The sequence below is a fragment of the Mobula birostris genome, chromosome 10 (assembly GCF_030028105.1).
Source record: "Mobula birostris isolate sMobBir1 chromosome 10, sMobBir1.hap1, whole genome shotgun sequence".
Taxonomy (NCBI): Eukaryota; Metazoa; Chordata; class Chondrichthyes; order Myliobatiformes; family Myliobatidae; genus Mobula; species Mobula birostris.
The window spans coordinates 94,471,018-94,489,930 of record NC_092379.1 but is presented as its reverse complement, the minus strand read 5'-3'; the positions used below and the strand labels follow the sequence as shown (position 1 = coordinate 94,489,930).

Genomic DNA, 18,913 nt, shown 5'->3' with positions numbered 1-18,913 from the left:
ATCTTCTTCTTTTGACATTTATATCCATTTTTATCCCTGTGCTGCATTAATCTGCATTTATAGAAACTGCATTAATTCTGAGTGTCGAATTATGAATTTGTCCTAATTGCTCCAGATTCCAATATTTGCAGCGTCCTGTACCTGCATTAATTCAAATGCGCACAAATAGTCATAATGCGCAGTGTTTAAAACTTCCAAATTTAAAAGGTAAATGATAATCTATTGATATGGTGCCTGTCACTGCCGCATTGCGCCAGTAGATGGCCGTGTTGGCGGAGCTGTAGGGGCTCCCGTCTCCTTGTTGTTTAGCCGGAAGTAGAACGCGGCCATGACGACGGGATCGGCGACAATATGAAGTGAGTAGGAGCTCAAAGCTGCTGCGCTTGTTAGTTTCATAACTCGGGTCGCTAGAGCGAGTAAATACCCGTGCTCGAAATGGGTCGGTAGTCCGCTGTTGCTGTTTGTGTTGGCAAATGATCATTTGTATTTGGAAGGGGCAGCCAAGCCTCCTGTTCCCAGCACCGGCCCTCTCGATTCTCAGTTTACCGGTATGTGGTCCTGGTGATCAGTCTCAGTGGCCAAAAGTTATCTGACCTGAATTGCTTTGTTTAACTGGAGTCTCCCCTCCAGTGTCTGTTGCAGCCTAGATGCCAGGATAAGATAGGTCAGCGAATAGACGCCAAGCAAGAGTATTTATGGCTCGGCCTGGTCTCCCTCGCGTGTGTGTGTGTGTGTGTGTGTGTGTGTGTTCACCTTCATGTAGTAGATCCAATAGGAGCTCCTTGCCGTTTAGTAAGAGCTTGTTCTGTCAGCCCATGTGGTAGCTGATCACACACTGGGCAACTTCCAATCCTCAGTTTGAAACTGGAGCCCAGAATGTCAAGAACTTTTGGACAACTCCAGTAACAAGAGACCTGAAAGTCACTTCGCCATTAGAACCTGCAAACTCAGAAGCTCAGATAGTGATATTGCTTCTCACAGTTAGAACAGGTCTGAACTAGTTAGCTTGTAAAATAAGACTGTCAGTTGATCTTGTACTAGGGCAAACCAGAGAAGAAAGGGGCCTTCATGGAGTGGGGTGTACTATCAAGAATGAGCTAGCCAGGTGTATTTCAGTGACTCCCTCGTGTGAAAGTGAATATGTCATGACTGAGTTCATTTTGATGTGGAATCCACACACCATTGTCATCATTGTTTACATTTTAATGCTGGAAACTGCAGATGAAACTAAGATTTCTGTTCTGACCTTGGGGAAAAAACTCTGACCTGCGTCCCAGAGAAATGTGAAGTACTAGATAATTCAGTGGCTAATTAACTATGCACAGAGATTGAAAGCTCTGCCATGCCTTAAGAGAGAGAAAACTCCATTAACATAACAACAGGAAACTAGCGATAAGAGAAAAGATAGTTGGGGAAAAAGAGGGAGCTCAGCAATTACAAATTCTTCCATGTTCAAAATACATTTATTATCAAAGTATGTATAAATTTTACAACCTTGAGATTCATTTGCTTGCAGGCAGCCACAAAACAGGAAAGCCAAAAGAGCACATTAAAACAAGACCAATGAGCTTAGAGAAAAAAAACACAAATCGTACAAACAATAAAAGAAAGCAGCACCATTCAGAAAGTGAGTCCATAGATACAAAGGCCAAAGCAGTTTCCCAGCCACAGCTTCAGTTCATCACACAGTGGGACAAATCACCTCGGAGCAGTCTTACAGCCTCAGCACCATGCGGAGTGGAGGAGATAGATAGGCATACTTTATTGATCCTGAGGGAAATTGGGTTTCGTTACAGTTGCACCAACCAAGAATAGAGTATAAATATAGCAATATAAACCCTAAATAATTAAATAATAATATGTAAATTATGCCAGATGGAAATAAGTCCAGGACCAGCCTATTGGCTCAGAGTGTCTGACCCTCCAAGGGAGGAGTTGTAAAGTTTGATGGCCACAGGCAGGAATGACCTCCTATGACGCTCAGTGTTGCATCTCGGTAGAATGAATCTCTGGCTGAATGTACTCCTGTGCCCACCCAGTACATTATGTAATGGATGGGAGACATTGTCCAAGATGGCATGCAACTTAGACAGCATCCTCTTTTCAGACACCACCGTCAGACAGTCCAGTTCCATCCCCACAACATCACTGGCCTTACGAATGAGTTTGTTGATTCTGTTGGTGTCTGCTACCCTCAGCCTGCTGCCCCAGCACACAACAGCAAACATGATAGCACTGGCCACCGCAGACTCGTAGAACATCCTCAGCATCGTCCAACAGATGTTGAAGGACCTCAATCTCCTCAGGAAATAGAGACGGCTCTGACCCTTCTTGTAGACAGCCTATGGAGCATGGAGCTGTGAGCAAAACCGGCCCGACTCCTCGCCTCCGATCCCGACACCCAACGTTTTCAATCTGTTCAGCCCGGTGCTTAAATCATCCAAACACCAGGTCATCCCTCGCACTAGGACTTAGGCCCTGTCACGTTGATACACTCTAGGCCCGGACCCTGCTGCCAAATTCCGGCCCATACCCGACTTTTCCAAATCGGCCATGCGCTTAGATCAATTAGACCTCACTCAATCTAAGAAGAATGGTGTGGGCTGCCTTAATAACCATCGCCCGGTAGCACTCACATCTACAGTGATGAAATACTTTGAGAGGTTGGTCATGACTAGACTGAACTCCTTCCTCAGCAAGGACCTGGACCCATTGCAATTTGCCTATCGTCACAACAGATCAATGGCAGACGCAATCTCCATGGCTGTTTCCATGGCTCTTCACATGGCTTTAGACCACCTAGACAACACAAAACACCTACATCAGGATGCTGTTCATCGACTATAGCTCAGCATTTAATACCATCATTCCCACAATCCTGATTGAGAAGTTGCAGAGCCTGGGCCTCTGTACCTCCCTCTCCAATTGGATCCTCGACTTCCTAACCGGAAGACTACACTCTGTGCGGATTGGAGATAACATATCCTCTTCGCTGACGATCAACACTGGTGCACCTCGGGGGTGTGTGCTTAGCCCACTGCTCTACTCTCTCTTTCCCCATGTCTGTGTGGCATACCTCAAATACCATCTATAAATTTGCTGACGATACAACCATTGTCAGCAGAATCTCAGGTGGTGATGAGAGGGCGTACAGGAGTGAGATATGCCAACTAGTGGAATGGTGCCGCAGCAACAACCTGGCACTCAATGTCCGTAAGACCAAGGAGCTGATTGTGGACTTCAGGAAGGGTAAGATGAAGGTACACATACAAATCCTCATAGATCAGAAGTAGAGAGACTGAGCAGCTTCAAGTTCTTGGGTGTCGTGATCAGTGAGGATCTAACCTGGTCCCAGCACATTGAAGCAGTTACAAAGGAGGCAAGACGGTGACTATACTTCATTAGGATCTTGAAGAGAGTTGTTATGTCAACAAATACACTCAAAAATTTCTATAAATGTACCGTGGAGAGCATTCTGACAGGCTGCATCACTGTCTGGTGGGGGGGTGCGGGGCTACTGTACAGGACCGAAAGAAGCTGCAGAGGGTTGTAAATTTAGTCGGCTCCATCTTGGGTACTAGCCTACAAAGTACCCAGGACATCTTTAGGGAACGGTGTCTCAGAAAGGCAGCGTCCATTAATAAGGACCTCCAGCACCCAGGGCATGCCCTTTTCTCACTGTTACCATCAGGTAGGATATACAGAAGCCTTAAGTCAAACACTCAGCGATTCAGGAGCAACTTCTTCCCCTCTGCCAGCTGATTTCTAAATAGACATTGAACCCTTTGCACTACCTCACTTTTAATATATATTATTTCTGTTTTTTGCATGATTTTTAATCTATTCAATAAGTGTATACTGTAATTTATTTACTTATTTATTTTTTCTTCTGTATTGTGTATTGCATTGAGCTGCTGCTGCTAAGTTAACAAATTTCACAACACATGCCGGTGATAATAAGTCTGATCTGATTCTGATTGTGACCTTGAACTGAGGCTGTGGGCCTGCTCCGGGCTCTGTGTTGATGGACTTTGTTAAAGGACAGTGAATGGGTTAGTGGAGAATAATGCTTTGTGTGGATTTCATCTGGTAAGGTGCTTTGTCTTACATGATTCAGGGAATGAGTCGGTGATGTCTTGGAGCTCAACCTCTGAGCTTGTGCTTGCCAAACATTGCCTGCTTTCTGCACCTCAGTGACTGAAGTTGGAATGATCTTGGTTTCAGAGCGGAGGCATTGTAGATTAAATTGATTGCCATTTGTCCCTTAACTAACTCCACTCCAATAGGAAGTGTGTTCTGGATGTATAAAATTTGTGAACATTCTTGATGGACAGAGGAAAACTGATGCCATGACAGAGCACAAAGGCTATGACCTACCTGACACAGTGATCTTCTGACTCCTGTGTATACTTCTGGGATATGGACTACTTGCAGAAACCACGTCAGAACACCGGAGAGATACCACTAATGTTACCTTGCAAAATCTTTCAACTCACTGATGGGTTATTTCCTCTCCCAGGTCAACATCCCCAGAATTTAGACTCTCATTAAACTTGGTCAACACCAATGGGCAGTCGTACACCTGGTAATCAGAGTCCCAAAGTAAGTAGTGTAACCTCAGTCATGTTAAGTAAGTGATAACCAGCACACAGGAGCATTTTAATCTTGTTTCTTGAACCTCCTTAAGAGTGTAATAACTCCATTGTAAGTGGCCTACAACTGTCCAAGAACCTCTTGCCCATGTGCGGCATAGTGTGTGATCTTACTTTAGCCTCGTTACCTATCTCAGAACCTACAAGACTGGAGGAAGAAAGCCCTCCTTAACTGCATGGATCTGTGCAAGAAGATGAACTTCGTTAGTTGTTGGAGTGAAACTTGCATTAACAGTCAAATCTCCAAGAAATGGAATTTGAGTATAAATGTAACAGTGGCTACTGCTTAGACAGATGTTGTGAAATCTCTCCATCCAAAACATCCTAAATCCCTTCACTCTGACTTGCACATCTTCAATAGGTTTCAATGGGTACATTTAATATCAGAAATGTATACAATATACATCCTGTTTTCTTTGCAAACATCCACGAAAACAGAGGAGCACCCCAAAGAATTGACAGTTAAATGCTAGACTCCCGACTCTCCCCCTCCCACGCACAAGCAGCAGCAAAGCAACGACCTCCACCCCTCCCCACCAGCAAAAAAGCATCAGCACCTCACACCGAGCACTCAAGCATGCTGCAAAGCATCAGTAAAGACACAGTCTTGCAGTACCGCAAAGAGTACTCGTTCACCTGGTATTCGAAAAAGAATTGTCCATGTTTCACAGCGAGAGAGGAGACATAACAAAACAACTCGCTGATTTATGGCGTTAAGAGTCTGTTGCGTCTGGGCACACAGCTAACAGCCAGCCCACTGCTCCTGGTCTTCCTTGCTCTCCCGCCACGCATCAGTCGGTGGTGGCAGCACCAGCCTTGAATCAGCCGGCTTCCAGAGCCATGAGAATCCGGCACCCTGAAGGCATGCTAGCTTCCCAGGCTGCGTCCTTGGCATATTGAAAAGCGGCCGGTCGTGAGGCCCTGGGGAGCGTCCCATCCCCGCAAAGAACCGAAGTCAGCTCGTAACTCCAGATCAGGGTCTTCAAAAGAACCTTTTAAGGGGAAAAAAAAGATATCAAAGATAGAAATAAAGCTGTTTCCGAAGATGCAAGCAAAAGAGTCGCTGTTTAGCGCCATCATCCCTTGACTCCGCCTTTTCCTGCCATATCTCAGCCTCTCTTTTTCAGCGATTTTCCAACCAACATTTAGAGATTTTATACAGTGTGAAGAATAGAATACAAATCTAATGCTGAACCATAATCATTAGTCAGGATGATGAATTTTTGACGAAAGTTGCTCAGCACCTTGATGTAAAATGATATTGGAGGATATGGACTTGGGAAGCATTAATGCCACGAATAAACAACAAGTAATAAAATTGTTCATGCCTGAGGTTTGCAATCATGGAAATTCTGATTTTTTTGTCACTTAGATATGCAAATGTAATGTATTTTTGGAGGTTTATACTTAGAACTGTTTAAATATTGAGTGATTGATGGATGGCACTCAATATCAATCTTCCTCCTACAGCTGTCTCCAGTCAGCTGGACTAACTGTTGAACGTGGCTGCTCTGGGAATGTGAAGTTGAGAAGTGATAATAATTAGTAGGGATGAAGTTAAGTGGAGAAGATTGTTGTATTGAACTAGAAATACATGGTCTTAGTGACAGAGATTATTCTGAAATGCTTTGATTCAGTTGGCTGAGGAAGAAGTGTGTAAGTGTGTAAACTCAGCAGATTGCTGCTTAGTTGCAGAGGCACATTTGTGTTGGTGTTTAAGCAACTGCTCTTTTTTAAACCCACATAGTGCACTCACAAAAGTGAAGCTCATCAATGAGTTAAATGAAAGAGAGGCACAGCTGGGCATTCAAGACAAAGTATCCTGGCACTCAGAGTACAAGGACAGTGCGTGGGTCTTCCTGGGTAAGTGAACCTTTTTGCAGCCTCCTGGCATTGGCTCGTTTACTATCTAAATAAAATTGAATTCATCTTTATTTAGATGATTAAGTCTCAATTGCATGAAATTTTTGTCCAAATTCCAGAATTAATTGAGAAGTGACTAACAACAGCCCCATGCCATCACCCTTGTTCATTTTAATCTATGAAAATCATAGATTTAAATGAACAAGGCTGATGGCATGGGGCTGTTGTTAGTCACTGTTATTACTGACGGACTATTATTCTGGAGGTTCAATCTCCGACATGCTAATTCATTGTCTTCTGAGAGGACGTCTGTTTGTGGCTGTAATTCACACACATCAACTTGGATTTCTAACTGCCATCCTGATAGTTGCTGAGTGAACTCTGGATACTTACTGTACATCAAGATGTAAGTGGGCTTCAAGACTGATCCTATTATAACTATTTGTGTGAATAATTGATATCTGTCTTGGGTTAATGCATCGTATTTTATGTGGCTCACATTAGTTGTTCACTTTTAATCATCTCTCCACTTAAAAATGTCTGGCAACAGTCTGAGTGATTTGAAGTAGTGGTTGAAACTACGTAACTTATGCATAACTATAGTTCAGTGTTTTAAACTGGAACATTACTCTGTTTCCCTAGCCTATTCATGTAATCGCACACTTTTCGAAGCACACTTTCTAAGACTGCAAAGACTTAGCTTTCTGAGTTTAGGTATAATTATTCATTAACCCCATCGGTCATATTTATTAAAGTCTTCGTGGCTTTGAAGGAATGATTTTACATTCTCTGTAAGAATAATTCTACATCCTCTGTTTAAATGTATTTCATAAATAAAATGGCTTAAGATGTTTTAGTTTAGAAATGGTTCTACCACTTCATTCACTTCTGGACAGCTGTCTTATTTCATAGTGAAAAGAAGCACTTTCTTCCATTTGGCTGCTTTTCATTTCTAGTTCATCAGACTTCCTCTCTAATTAATGTAGATCTAAGTTCAAAGTAGATTTATTATCAGAGTACATAAGTGTCACCACATACAACCCCCAAGATTATTTTTCTTGTGGGCATACTCAGCAAATCTATAGAATAGTAACTAAATAGAATCAATGAAAAATCAAGAAGAGCATAGAAGGCTACAAACTGTACTAATGCGAATATAAACAGCAAGAGCATGAAATAACAAGATAATGAGTCCTTAAAGTAGGACCATCTGAACAGATGAATGTAGTTATCCTCTTGTTCAAGAGTCTGATGTTTGAGGGGTAGTAACTGTTTTTGAACCTGATGGTGTGAGTCTTGAGGCTCTTGTACCTTCTACTTGAGGCAGCAGCAAGAAAAGAGCTGTCCCGGATGGTGAGGACCTCTGATTATGGATGCTGCTTTTCTATGACAACTTTTCATGTAGATGCGCTCAATGTTTGGAAGGACTTTACCCGTGATGTACTGGGCCAAATCCACTACCTTTTGTAGGATTTCCCATTCAGAGCATTGGTGTTCCCATACCAGGCTATAATGTAGCCAGTCAATACGCTTTCCACTGCGCATCTATAGAAGTTTGTCAAGGTTTTTGATGTCATGCTAAACGTCCAAAGACTCCTGCAGAAGTAGAGGTGCTGTTGTGGTTTATTTGCAATTACGTTTATGCGACAAGTCCTCTGAGAGAGTGACACAGTGGAATTTAAAGTTACTGACCTTCCCCACCTTTGATCCTCCAATGATTACTGGCTCATTGACCTCTGGTATCCCCCTTCTGAAGTCTACAATCATTTCCTTGGTCTTGCTCACATTGAGTGAATGGTTGTTGTTACGACACCACTCAGCCAAATTTACAATCTCTCACATGTACGCTGACGCATCACCACCTTTCATACAGCCCACAACATCGGTGACATCAGCAAACTTGAATATGGTGTTGGAGCTGTAAGTAGCCACACAGTCATGGGTATAAAGCTATATAAGATCTGTGATCAAAGTTTTAATTTGATAACTCATTATACTGGATTATATCCTGTTGTAACAAGTGCTAAATGTCTCAGTGAACTGAGCTGCATTCTTTGCTTAAAGGAATTTGCTCCTGTAGCTCTGATTAATATCCTGCAATTCATAAAAAAGTTCTTCAGTGTAACTGTCAAATTTTACTTCTCAGCCAGAACCTTCACATTCTAATTCCTGGTATTGAAACTTGTCACCTCTCCTCTGTCTAACGGAATTGACAATTTTGAACTGATTGCAGAGGAATCTTTAAGAGAACTTCACAGCTCATTGCAAAGTCTTATTTGCCATAATTAACAAAGTAATGGAATCCACCATAATCAATGTTTTCAGGAAGTTTTCTTAATTAATTTAGGTGGTTATCAATTAGTAAATGTTTTGGTTTTTGTGCAAAGAACCTCCTTTTTGTTATGCAAGTTTGCTCCCCCCTAACATTTTGTTATTGGTGTCAGATATTTAAGCATAGAACTAAAAAAAAGACAAATTAGAAATATTGGAAATATGGAGAGAAGCATAATTGGGGATCAGCCATAATTAGAGATAAATGGCTTTTGAAATGCAGGAAAAGGGATGGAAGGATCAAAAGGTGAAAAGTCTGTAGAAGGTAGAAAGGAGAGGAGACTAAATCACACAAAGACATGATTGTGCAAAGTGAAAGGAGATGGTAGTAAAGCAAATAAACAAATACGTTGGTCTGAAGAAGGCTGAGTCTGAGGCCTCCGTCCGTCATTTGACCATGGAGGTTGTATCCTAGTTGTCTAGATACGCAAGCCTGGGCAGGACAATATAGAGAGCAAGGAACTGAAGAAGGTGTAAACAGTCTGTGCAATTAGCTGAAAATGTTGGAATTTACTAAAAACAGCAAAGGTGGAAATATTTGCTACTCTATTCAGTCTAGAACTAGCTATTGTGTCTTGTTGAATGATGTTCTTGAGCTTGCTCTAATGCTGTAGAAGGCCAAGGGCGGGGAAATCAAAGTAGACCTCAGGGTCACATTGTCAGAATGAACAGAAGTGTTTGGATAAAATTATAACGTATTCTGCACTTGGAGACGGTGATTCGATGTCGCCAATACTGATGAGCCCCTGAGGAGACCTACAGCTAATGCGACCTGCAGGTCTGTCATGTCTGAGGCCGAAGTACATGGGTATTTCCAACAAGTGGACAGTCGCAAAGCTGCGGGACCGGATGTGCACGGCACAACTTGCAGGTGTGTTTACAGACATTTTTAATCTCTCCCTCTCCCAGTATAGACTGCCCTCCTGCTTCAAAACATCCACCATTGTTCCAGTACCAAAAAAGACCAAGGTAATATGTCTGAACAACTGGCGTCCTGTCACCCTCACCTCAATAATAGAACATAAAACATAGTACAGCACATCAGGCCCTTCGGCCCACAATGTCGTGCCGACCCTTAAACCCTGCCTCCCATTTAACCCCCCACCTTAAATTCCTCCATATACCTGTCTAGTAGTCTCTTAAATTTCACTCGTGTATCTGCCTCCACCACTGACTCAGGCAGTGCATTCCATGCACCAACCACTCTCTGAGTAAAAAACTTTCCTCTAATATCCCCCTTGAACTTCCCACCCCTTACCTTAAAGCCATGTCCTCTTGTATTGAGCAGTAGTGCCCTGGGGAAGAGGCGCTAGCTGTCCACTCTATTCCTCTTAATATCTTGTATCCCTCTATCATGTCTCCTCTCATTCTCCCTTCTCTCCAAAGAGTAAAGCCCTGGCTCCCTTAATGTCTGATCATAATGCATACTCTCTAATCCAGGCAGCATCCTGATAAATCTCCTCTGTACCCTTTCCAGTGCTTCCACATCCTCCCTATAGTGAGACGACCAGAACTGGGCACAGTACTCCAAGTGTGGCCTAACCAGAGTTTTATAGAGCTGCATCATTACCTCGCGACTCTTAAACTCTATCCCTCAACTTATGAAAGCTAACACCCCATAAGCTTTCTTAACTACCCTATCCACCTGTGAGGCAACTTTCAGGGATATGTGGACATGTACCCCTAGATCCCTCTGCTCCTCTACGCTACCAATTATTATGCCATTTACTTCGTACTCTGCCTTAGAGTTTGTCCTTCCAAAGTGTACCGCCTCACACTTCTCCGGGTTGAACTCCATCTGCCACTTCTCAGCCCACTTCTGCATCCTATCAATGTCTCTGCAATCTTCGACAATCCTCTACACTATCCACAACACCACCAACCTTTGTGTCGTCTGCAAACTTTCCAACCCACCCTTCTACTCCCACATCCAGGTCGTTAATAAAAATCACAAAAAGTAGAGGTCCCAGAACCGATCCTTGTGGGATACCACTAGTCACAACCCTCGAATCGGAATGTACTCCCTCTGCTTTCTGCAGGCAAGCCAATTCTGAATCCACCTGGCCAAACTTCCCTGGATCCCATGCCTTCTAACTTTCTGAGTAAGCCTACCATGTGGAACCTTGTCAAATGCCTTACTAAAATCCATATAGATCACATCCACTGCACTACCCTCATCTATAAGCAAATGCTTTGAGAGGCTGGTCAAGGACTACATCTGCAGCATGCTACCACCCACACTGGATCCCCTACAATTCACCTACCGACATAACCAATCGACAGATGATGCAATAGCCACAGCTCTACACACCGTCCTTACACATCTGGAGAAGAGGGATGCTTATATGAGAATGCTGTTCTTAGACTAAATTCAGCATTCAACACCATAATTTCCTCCAGGCTTGACAAGAAGCTCAGAGACATTGGCCTTCACCCTGCCTTGTGTAGCTGGATCCTGGACTTCCTGTCAGATTGCCAGCAGGTGCTAAGAGTGGGCTCCCTCACCTCTGCCTTCTGACCCTCAACAAAGGAATCCCTTAAGGCTGTGTACTAAGCCCCCTCCTTTACTCTCTGTATACCCATGACAGATCCAATCTGCTAATTAAATTTGCTGATGACACTCACTGAGTGGCCTAATCTCAAACAATAATGAGGAAGCCTACAGAGAAGTAGTCATCACCCTGACACAGTGGTGTCATTAAAACAACCTGTCCCTCAATGTCGCAAGAACAAAGGAACTGGTTGTGGATTACAGGAGGAATGGGGACAGGCTAACCCCTATTGACATTGACATCAATGGATCTGGGGTTGAGATGGTGAACAGCTTTAAGTTCCTTGGCATAAACATCACTGAGGATCTCACATGGTCTATACATACTGGCTGTGTAGTGAAAAAGGCGCAACAGCACTTCTTTCACATCAGATGGTGTGGGCCCTCAAATCCTAAGAACTTTCCATCGGGGCACAATTGAGAACATTTTGACTGGCTGCATCACTACCTGGTATGGGAACTGTACTTCCCTCAATCACAGGACTCTGCAGAGAGTGGTGCCGACAGCCCATCTCATCTGTAGATGTGAACTTCCCACTATTCAGGACATTTACAAAGACAGGTGTGTAAAAATGGACCAAAGGATCATTGGGGACCCGAATCACTCCAACCACAATATTCCAGCTGCTACCATCCGGGAAACAATACTACAGCATAAAAGCCAGGACCAACAGGCTCCGGGACAGCTTCTTCCACCAGGCCATCAGACTACTTAACTCATGCTGACGCAACAGTATTTCTATGTTATGTTGTCCATACTATTTATTATAAATTACTATTCATTGCACATCTAGACGGAGACGTGACGTAACAATTTTTACTCCTCATGTATATTAAGGTTGTAAGTAGTAAAGTCTATTCAATTGAGGCATAACTACAATGTGAGCAGCAAATACGTAAAGAATAACTAGTAAAGTTCTGCTGTACCTGGAAGAGGCGTGTGTGCCTTTGGACTGGGAGAGGCAAGAAGGAAGACAAAGCTCCTCTGGCTTCATGGGAAGGTGTTGTGGGATGGAGAGTGATCCACTAAAAGTGAAGACTGCTGACTAGAAATGAAGAACAAGGTCAGCTGTGGTCTGGTTCTGGGAGCGATGGAGGAAAGGCAGGAGAAGGGATGTGAGCATGAATGTGGAGAGTGGAAAGGTGACAGTCAAAGGTCCTGTCAAATATGGTAGAGAGGGAAACTCAGTTGAGAAAAGACTTCCTGCTGCTGTCTATAAGGAGTCTGTATGTTCTCCGTGCATAGGTTTCCTTACACATTCCAAAGGTGTACCGGTTAGTAGGTTAATTGGTCACAGGGGTGTAATTGGGCACCGTAGGCTCATTGGGCTGTTACTGTGCTGCATCTTGAATTTTTTTAAAAATCATAAACATTAGCATGAGAAGTGGCATCATCAGGACAGGTACAAAGGAGACAGAGAAATGGGAAGAATGCAGTGGTGTACTTCCAGTCAGGTGAAAGGCAATTTAACCTATGTATCTGTGAGAATCAGAGAGGCCTTTATCAAGGATAATCATTGCTGCTCTGTCACTCCAAATGGAGTGGTGCTCAATGGCTTCTTTCACAGCAACATTTGCAGTGTGACTTGGGGAACACACTCAAGGTGGGGGGAGAAAGTTCTTCAAGCTGCATACATTTTATGTCAGCTTGATTCCTGATTCTATACTATAACATTAAATATAAAGTTGCCCCTGAGCTCTTGTGTCACCTTTATCCTATTCCTCATCATTCTATAGCCACTGAACTTGGTGGATTCTGAGTAAAGTCCATAGTCAAGCACCCTGCCAACTACAGTGAAGCTTCACCTCCACCAGGAACTTTAGCCACTGTTGCAATCATCACTATCGTATATTCAAATGGAAAAACTTCAAAACCACTCCATAGGATATTAGGTTGTTCGTCCATCGTTGACGTCGATGAGGACCTCGACACCATTATGATGGTGTCGAGACTAGCACGTGATTTGGATTTAAGTGAGGGAGAGTTGCGCAGCGTCAGCCTCACTCTCTCTTCCCAATTCCCATCTGGATCCAGTGGCAAGACAGAGTCTAGACAGCTGGAGATGGGACTAGGCGCAGCGGATGACCAGGACGTCTTCTGTGTCTTGTCCTGCTCTACATGTTCCACGATGCTTGCAGAGACCGCCTTCTTGACCGTTGGACCTTCCATAGGTCTCGTCTGCTCAATCCGCCAGAGTCTGTCTTCACATGCTGGGATAGACAACTCCCTATCACACCGAGGGTTTGAGACCCGTCGGCTACCCTCACCTGGTTTAGCCGGCTTGTCGAAGCCGTTGCCCGGGGTGTGGCCGCTGTCGCATGCAAACAGCTACGGGGAGCCACAGGTGAGAGCTGAGTGCCAGGTGGGGACCAAAGGTGGACTAACCGCCCTGAAAAGGACGCGACATGTTCCCCCACCAGAGGTGCTACCCCTCCCTGACACCCCATACACCCCATATTAGCAACACACATCAAAGTTACTGGTGAACGCAGCAGGCCAGGCAGCATCTCTAGGAAGAGGTACAGTCGACGTTTCAGGCCGAGACCCTTCGTCAGGACACTCGGCCTGAAACGTCGACTGTACCTCTTCCTAGAGATGCTGCCTGGCCTGCTGCGTTCACCAGCAACTTTGATGTGTGTTGCTTGAATTTCCAGCATCTGCAGTATTCCTGTTGTTTCCATAGGATATTAAAAAGTGCACATAAGACAGTTGTAATTTGTTTACTGCTTGTGTTCAAAGATAGATGGAGAGATTTCTGAAAGGACATATTAATCCTTTCTCCAGAAATGTCTGCTGTGTAAGTACACTTGAGTATTGTACTCCGTCTTGGTTACCCTGACGTAGCTTACTAAACTGGAAAGTGTGCAGAAAAAGATTTACAAGATTCTGTTGGGTGTGCTAAAACATGTTATGCATAAGCAGAATCGACAGATTTTTATTCCCAGTGCTATCATTTCTGAGATGATTGGCAATAACTTGTCAGCTAATTATCTGGGAAGCGGCAAGCTTCTTGTTACCACTTGTTTACCACTGCAAATCAAAACTATAGAATTAAGAAAACCTAACAGTAAAATTAAATTGATCAAATAAATATTTAAAACAGTATCAGCCTCTCATTTACCACAGCACTGTGTAGGTACTGTGGAAGAAAAATGCTGAATAGATATTTGTTATCAGGTCAGTTTCTCAAGAGAAATTATTGCATTCTTTGCTGAAAATAATTATTTCACAATAGGTTGCTAATTGTTTCCATTCTCACGTGGATTTCTATTATAAGTTATGCAGACTGTCAACATCAGATTTTATAGCTACTGAAACTAGTGTAGCTCTAATTGTGCAAATTTATTGTTTTTGTAAAGTTTGACATCAGACATATGAGTTTGGTTTTATCTGTAAGTATTATCTTTCTCTCTTGTTCCTAGGTGGCTTGCCTTATGAATTAACAGAAGGGGATATTATCTGTGTGTTTTCACAGTGAGTAGTTTTCTTCATATTTTTCATTATTCCCCTGCTGAGGCCATTATCACACTGACATGACATTACACTGATGTGTCCTATTTGTGTACTTTAACTAAGTGGCTAGCAAACAAATCTAAGTCTTGATTATAATATCAGGATATTATAATCAAGTCATATCAGTCATAGTCATACTTTATTAATCCCGAACGAAAACCAATTTCCCCCGGGATTATAAAGTATGACTATGACTATTGACTATATTCAACCACAGAGGCAGCACATCTAAACTCATTTTGATCATCACTTGAAGTTTATCCTTGAGCATTTAACAGCAGTTTCTCTCTCTCTCTGGCAATTGTAGCCTTAATTTAGATCACCTAAAGATTAAGCAAGGATCTTTGTTTATGTGGAGCAGCTGTTCAGTGGGAAAGCAGGATGTTGTTGTGCATAGTCAGCCTCACTTCCTATGTCACAACAGGTGTAGCACAACAAAGGAGGCTCTTGTACATAATCGACCTTCTGAAAAGTGCAGTACAGTTTTAAATCTATCTTGTCCCAACAATCAGCAGTGTAGTCCCTCGCAGCTGGACAAGGGCCTGCAAGCTCAATCATGAAATACATTCTAAAAAGAGACTGGTAAGTTTTTGGAAATTAGGGGAATCAGAAGGTGCAGGAAAATGGCACGGAAGTGAAAGTCAGAAATGGTCTTATTGAGTGGTAGAGCAGGCACAAAGAACTTTTAATGGCTCACTCTTGATGCTATTTCTAAGGTTCTTACAAGCACCAATAATGTGTTTGATTAATCTTTTCAGTATTTGTGAAAACAATGTAGTTTACTCCCTGTAGGTGGCACAATTTCACACCAGCACCTTCTTGACAGTTTGATAGTAATGTTTCTCTGTTACTCTAGTACCGCCTAAATACCAGCTAATGTGATGTTGGGCTGGGAACTCTTTCAACTGTGCCCCACTGTCAGCCCAGCCATACCCCTTAAGTGCCAGTTTGGCGGCCTTAGATAATTGATCTTTCATTGTGTAATGAATGAAATGTGATGAAACATTTCAAATATTTCCTTGAAGAGAGCAACAATAAGTAACCACATAGTCTCAAAAAAGTTTAAAGGCAGAGGTAAAGGAGGAAGGCAGAGAGATGTAGGGAGGGTAATCACTTGAATTGACTGAACCTTCTGAAATGAAAAGAAAAGCAGCGAGGGGGCTATGCTGTGGAAAATAAGTCTGGAAGAGGGGTTGATGTGAATAGCCAGACAAGGCTTAATTGTATTGAGGCTGTGGACTGGTGTAAAAAAAAAGGGAAGATGGAGGAATAGGATTTATCATAAACAGTACATATAATGGAGTTTGTGTATTATGAGGTAATAATGTACTGTGTTTCTGATGTCAATTCCAGTAAGAATGTGCAGAATTGGTGACAGGAATCAACAGCAATTTTCTTAATTTACCTTTCTGATTTTGCCTCCTCACCACCCCTACCCGGGATTGATGGGATACTGCAGAGTGGAGGTGGGTGAGGAAGAAATCAGAGGTTAACCCCTTCCAATCAAGCTGAGTGAAGGACTGCTGAGTGCGATGCAACATGTACAGATGAGATTGCTGTGGAGGAGTTGGGGGCTGCACAATATCTGATGAAGCTGCAGTTGGAAGAGGGGATGATATCCAGTGAACCATTAATTTCCTTGTGACAGGTATGGGGAGGTTGTTAACATCAACCTTGTGCGAGACAAGAAGACCGGGAAGTCAAAAGGCTTCTGCTTTCTCTGCTATGAAGATCAGAGGAGCACCATTTTAGCTGTGGACAACTTTAATGGAATCAAGGTGAGTGTAGAAGTCAGAATTGGATCACGTACTTCCTTGAATGTCACCTCGTATACCTCTGCCCCTTTCCGTAAAGGCAGGCTTGATCTGGGTCCAATGTGAAAAGCAACGAATCCATTTGAACTCTGCACCAATCTGCATTCATAATTACATTAGAAATAAGCTGCTATTTATTTTAAACTAACAACAGATTTATCTGTGAAACTTGTAAATGCTATTTTACCCTGCAAACAAAAGAAAATTAGAAAGCTATCTACTATTAACATGATCCATTTAAACCTTTTAGCTATTTTCCTTGAGGGATGTGCATTAACAACAGCCCAAGTGATAATGTACTTGCTTCCTTGGCCCTAGAGGACCAAGATGATAATGTTTTGGGAGTAGTTTTTATATTAGAAGGCTCTTGGTACATGGTACAAATTCAATAATTAAATTTCCGGCTTATTCAAACTGTATCATTCAGTGGGTCAGCATTGTTCTGATTTACTCAATGTAAAACTTTTCAGGAAATTTACAGTATAGTGCATGTTGTATGGAAACACCACATTTGCTCATTCCTGCTCTTCTCCAAGTAACTTCTCAGGCTGACTTTATTTAGATTCATTTGTCCTAATACATTTACTCTTTAAAAATTTTTTTCCTGTAATCCTACAAGTATTTGTTGCTTTCTGGCTGAATTTTATTGTCAGAAGTCATCTTCCAGCCCTAGCCTAGATGACCATCTTATATGGTGCAAACTATGGCAGGTTGATCGTTTGGATAGTCAGAGGCTTTTTCCCAGGGCTGAAATGGCTAGCACAAGAGGGTATAGATTTAAGGTGCTTGGACGTAGGTGCAAAGGAGCTGTCAGTGGTAAGTTTTTCATGCAGAGAGTGGTGGTGAGTGCTTGGAATGGGCTGCCGGTGGCAGTGTTGGAGGTGGAAACAATAGGGTCTTTTAAGAGACTTCTTGAATACGTACATGGAGCTTAGAAAAATATAGGGCTATGGGTAAGCCTAGTAATTCTAAGGTAAGGACATGTTCAGCACAGCTTTGTGGGCCGAAGGGCCTGTATTGTGCTGTAGGTTTTCTATATTTCTATGGATATATGGGCAGGAAAGACTTGAAGCTAAAGCTGAACCGATATTTTTAGACATGCACTTCCTGTGGTGATTCTATTCATACAGGCTGGAGTTAATGACCAAGGCCTATTATAAGGGGCAAGGATAGGATAAATGCACGCAGTCTTTTTTTCCCAGGGAAATACAGGGTCTTGTAAAAGTATTCAGCCCCCAACCCTTTGTTCACATAAATGAGTATTACAGGCAGGGATATTGATCAATTTAACCGAGAATTATCTTTGAGATAATCTCATACCCTTCCCCAGATTTGTGCTTCTCTATTATCATTTCCACACTTGTCCTGAATGCTCTTTTGTCTTCATTTTAGTTGGTTCTGTTGAAAATTTACTGTATTGTTGGACTTAACAGAGAGTATTTATTATGAGTTCATTGAAAATAGATGATCCTCTAGTTTTCTACAGTATGCTCACAAGTTGAGTGAGTTGGTCAGGTAATATACAGTATTGCAGCTGAGGAAGGTTAGCATAGTAATTACAAAGGAGAGGAGTACTTTTGCAACCTCACAATTTTGGTTTTTAATTTTTAGTAAATTGGTAACAAGTATTAGATTTTTTCTTTTGATTTGACATGGTGCACAATATATTGTAGATTAGCTTAAAAATTCCTACTTCAATATATTTTAAATTCAGAAAATGAGGCAGTAAAAGGTGAAAATAGTTGTGGGGGCTGAATACTTTTTCAAGGCACTTTAGAACCAAAAACTAGAGGGTATAGGTTTAAGGTGAGAGGAGAAAGATTCAAAAGGAATCGGAAGGGAAACTTCTTCATGCAGACAGGGTGGTACAGAAATGGAACAAGCTGCCAGAGCAAGTGGTAGAGACAGGTGCAAATAATGCTTAAAAAACATTAGGATAAATACAAGGAAAGGAAAGGTGGAGCGGGATATGGGCCAAACATGGGCAAATGGGACTAGCTGAGATGAGCACCTTGATCAGCAAGGACAGGTTGGGCAGAAGGGCTTGCTTCCTTGCTGAATTACTCTGTGTCCCTTTGCTGCCACAGTCAGAGTCTCTTTGTTTTCCTACTGGAAAACACCATGACTGATTTGATTAAAATTCAAGGAGCCTCAGGAGTTAATAAATTTTTAATATTCTTGACTAGAA

The 18,913-nt window shown here is 42.5% G+C and overlaps 1 protein-coding gene across 1 annotated transcript in view; it reads left to right on the top strand.

Annotated features, from left to right (window-relative positions):
- The first annotated feature begins 296 nt into the window (after window positions 1-296).
- The window catches only part of rbmx2 (RNA binding motif protein X-linked 2), a 31,280-nt gene continuing 12,663 nt past the window's right edge, over window positions 297-18,913 (top strand). The window contains exons 1-4 of the mRNA XM_072270628.1: window positions 297-356; window positions 6,400-6,515; window positions 14,821-14,872; window positions 16,560-16,689. Coding sequence (XP_072126729.1) covers window positions 352-356; window positions 6,400-6,515; window positions 14,821-14,872; window positions 16,560-16,689 — 303 coding nt within the window. The 5' untranslated portion in view covers window positions 297-351. The remainder of the gene's footprint in view (window positions 357-6,399; window positions 6,516-14,820; window positions 14,873-16,559; window positions 16,690-18,913) is intronic.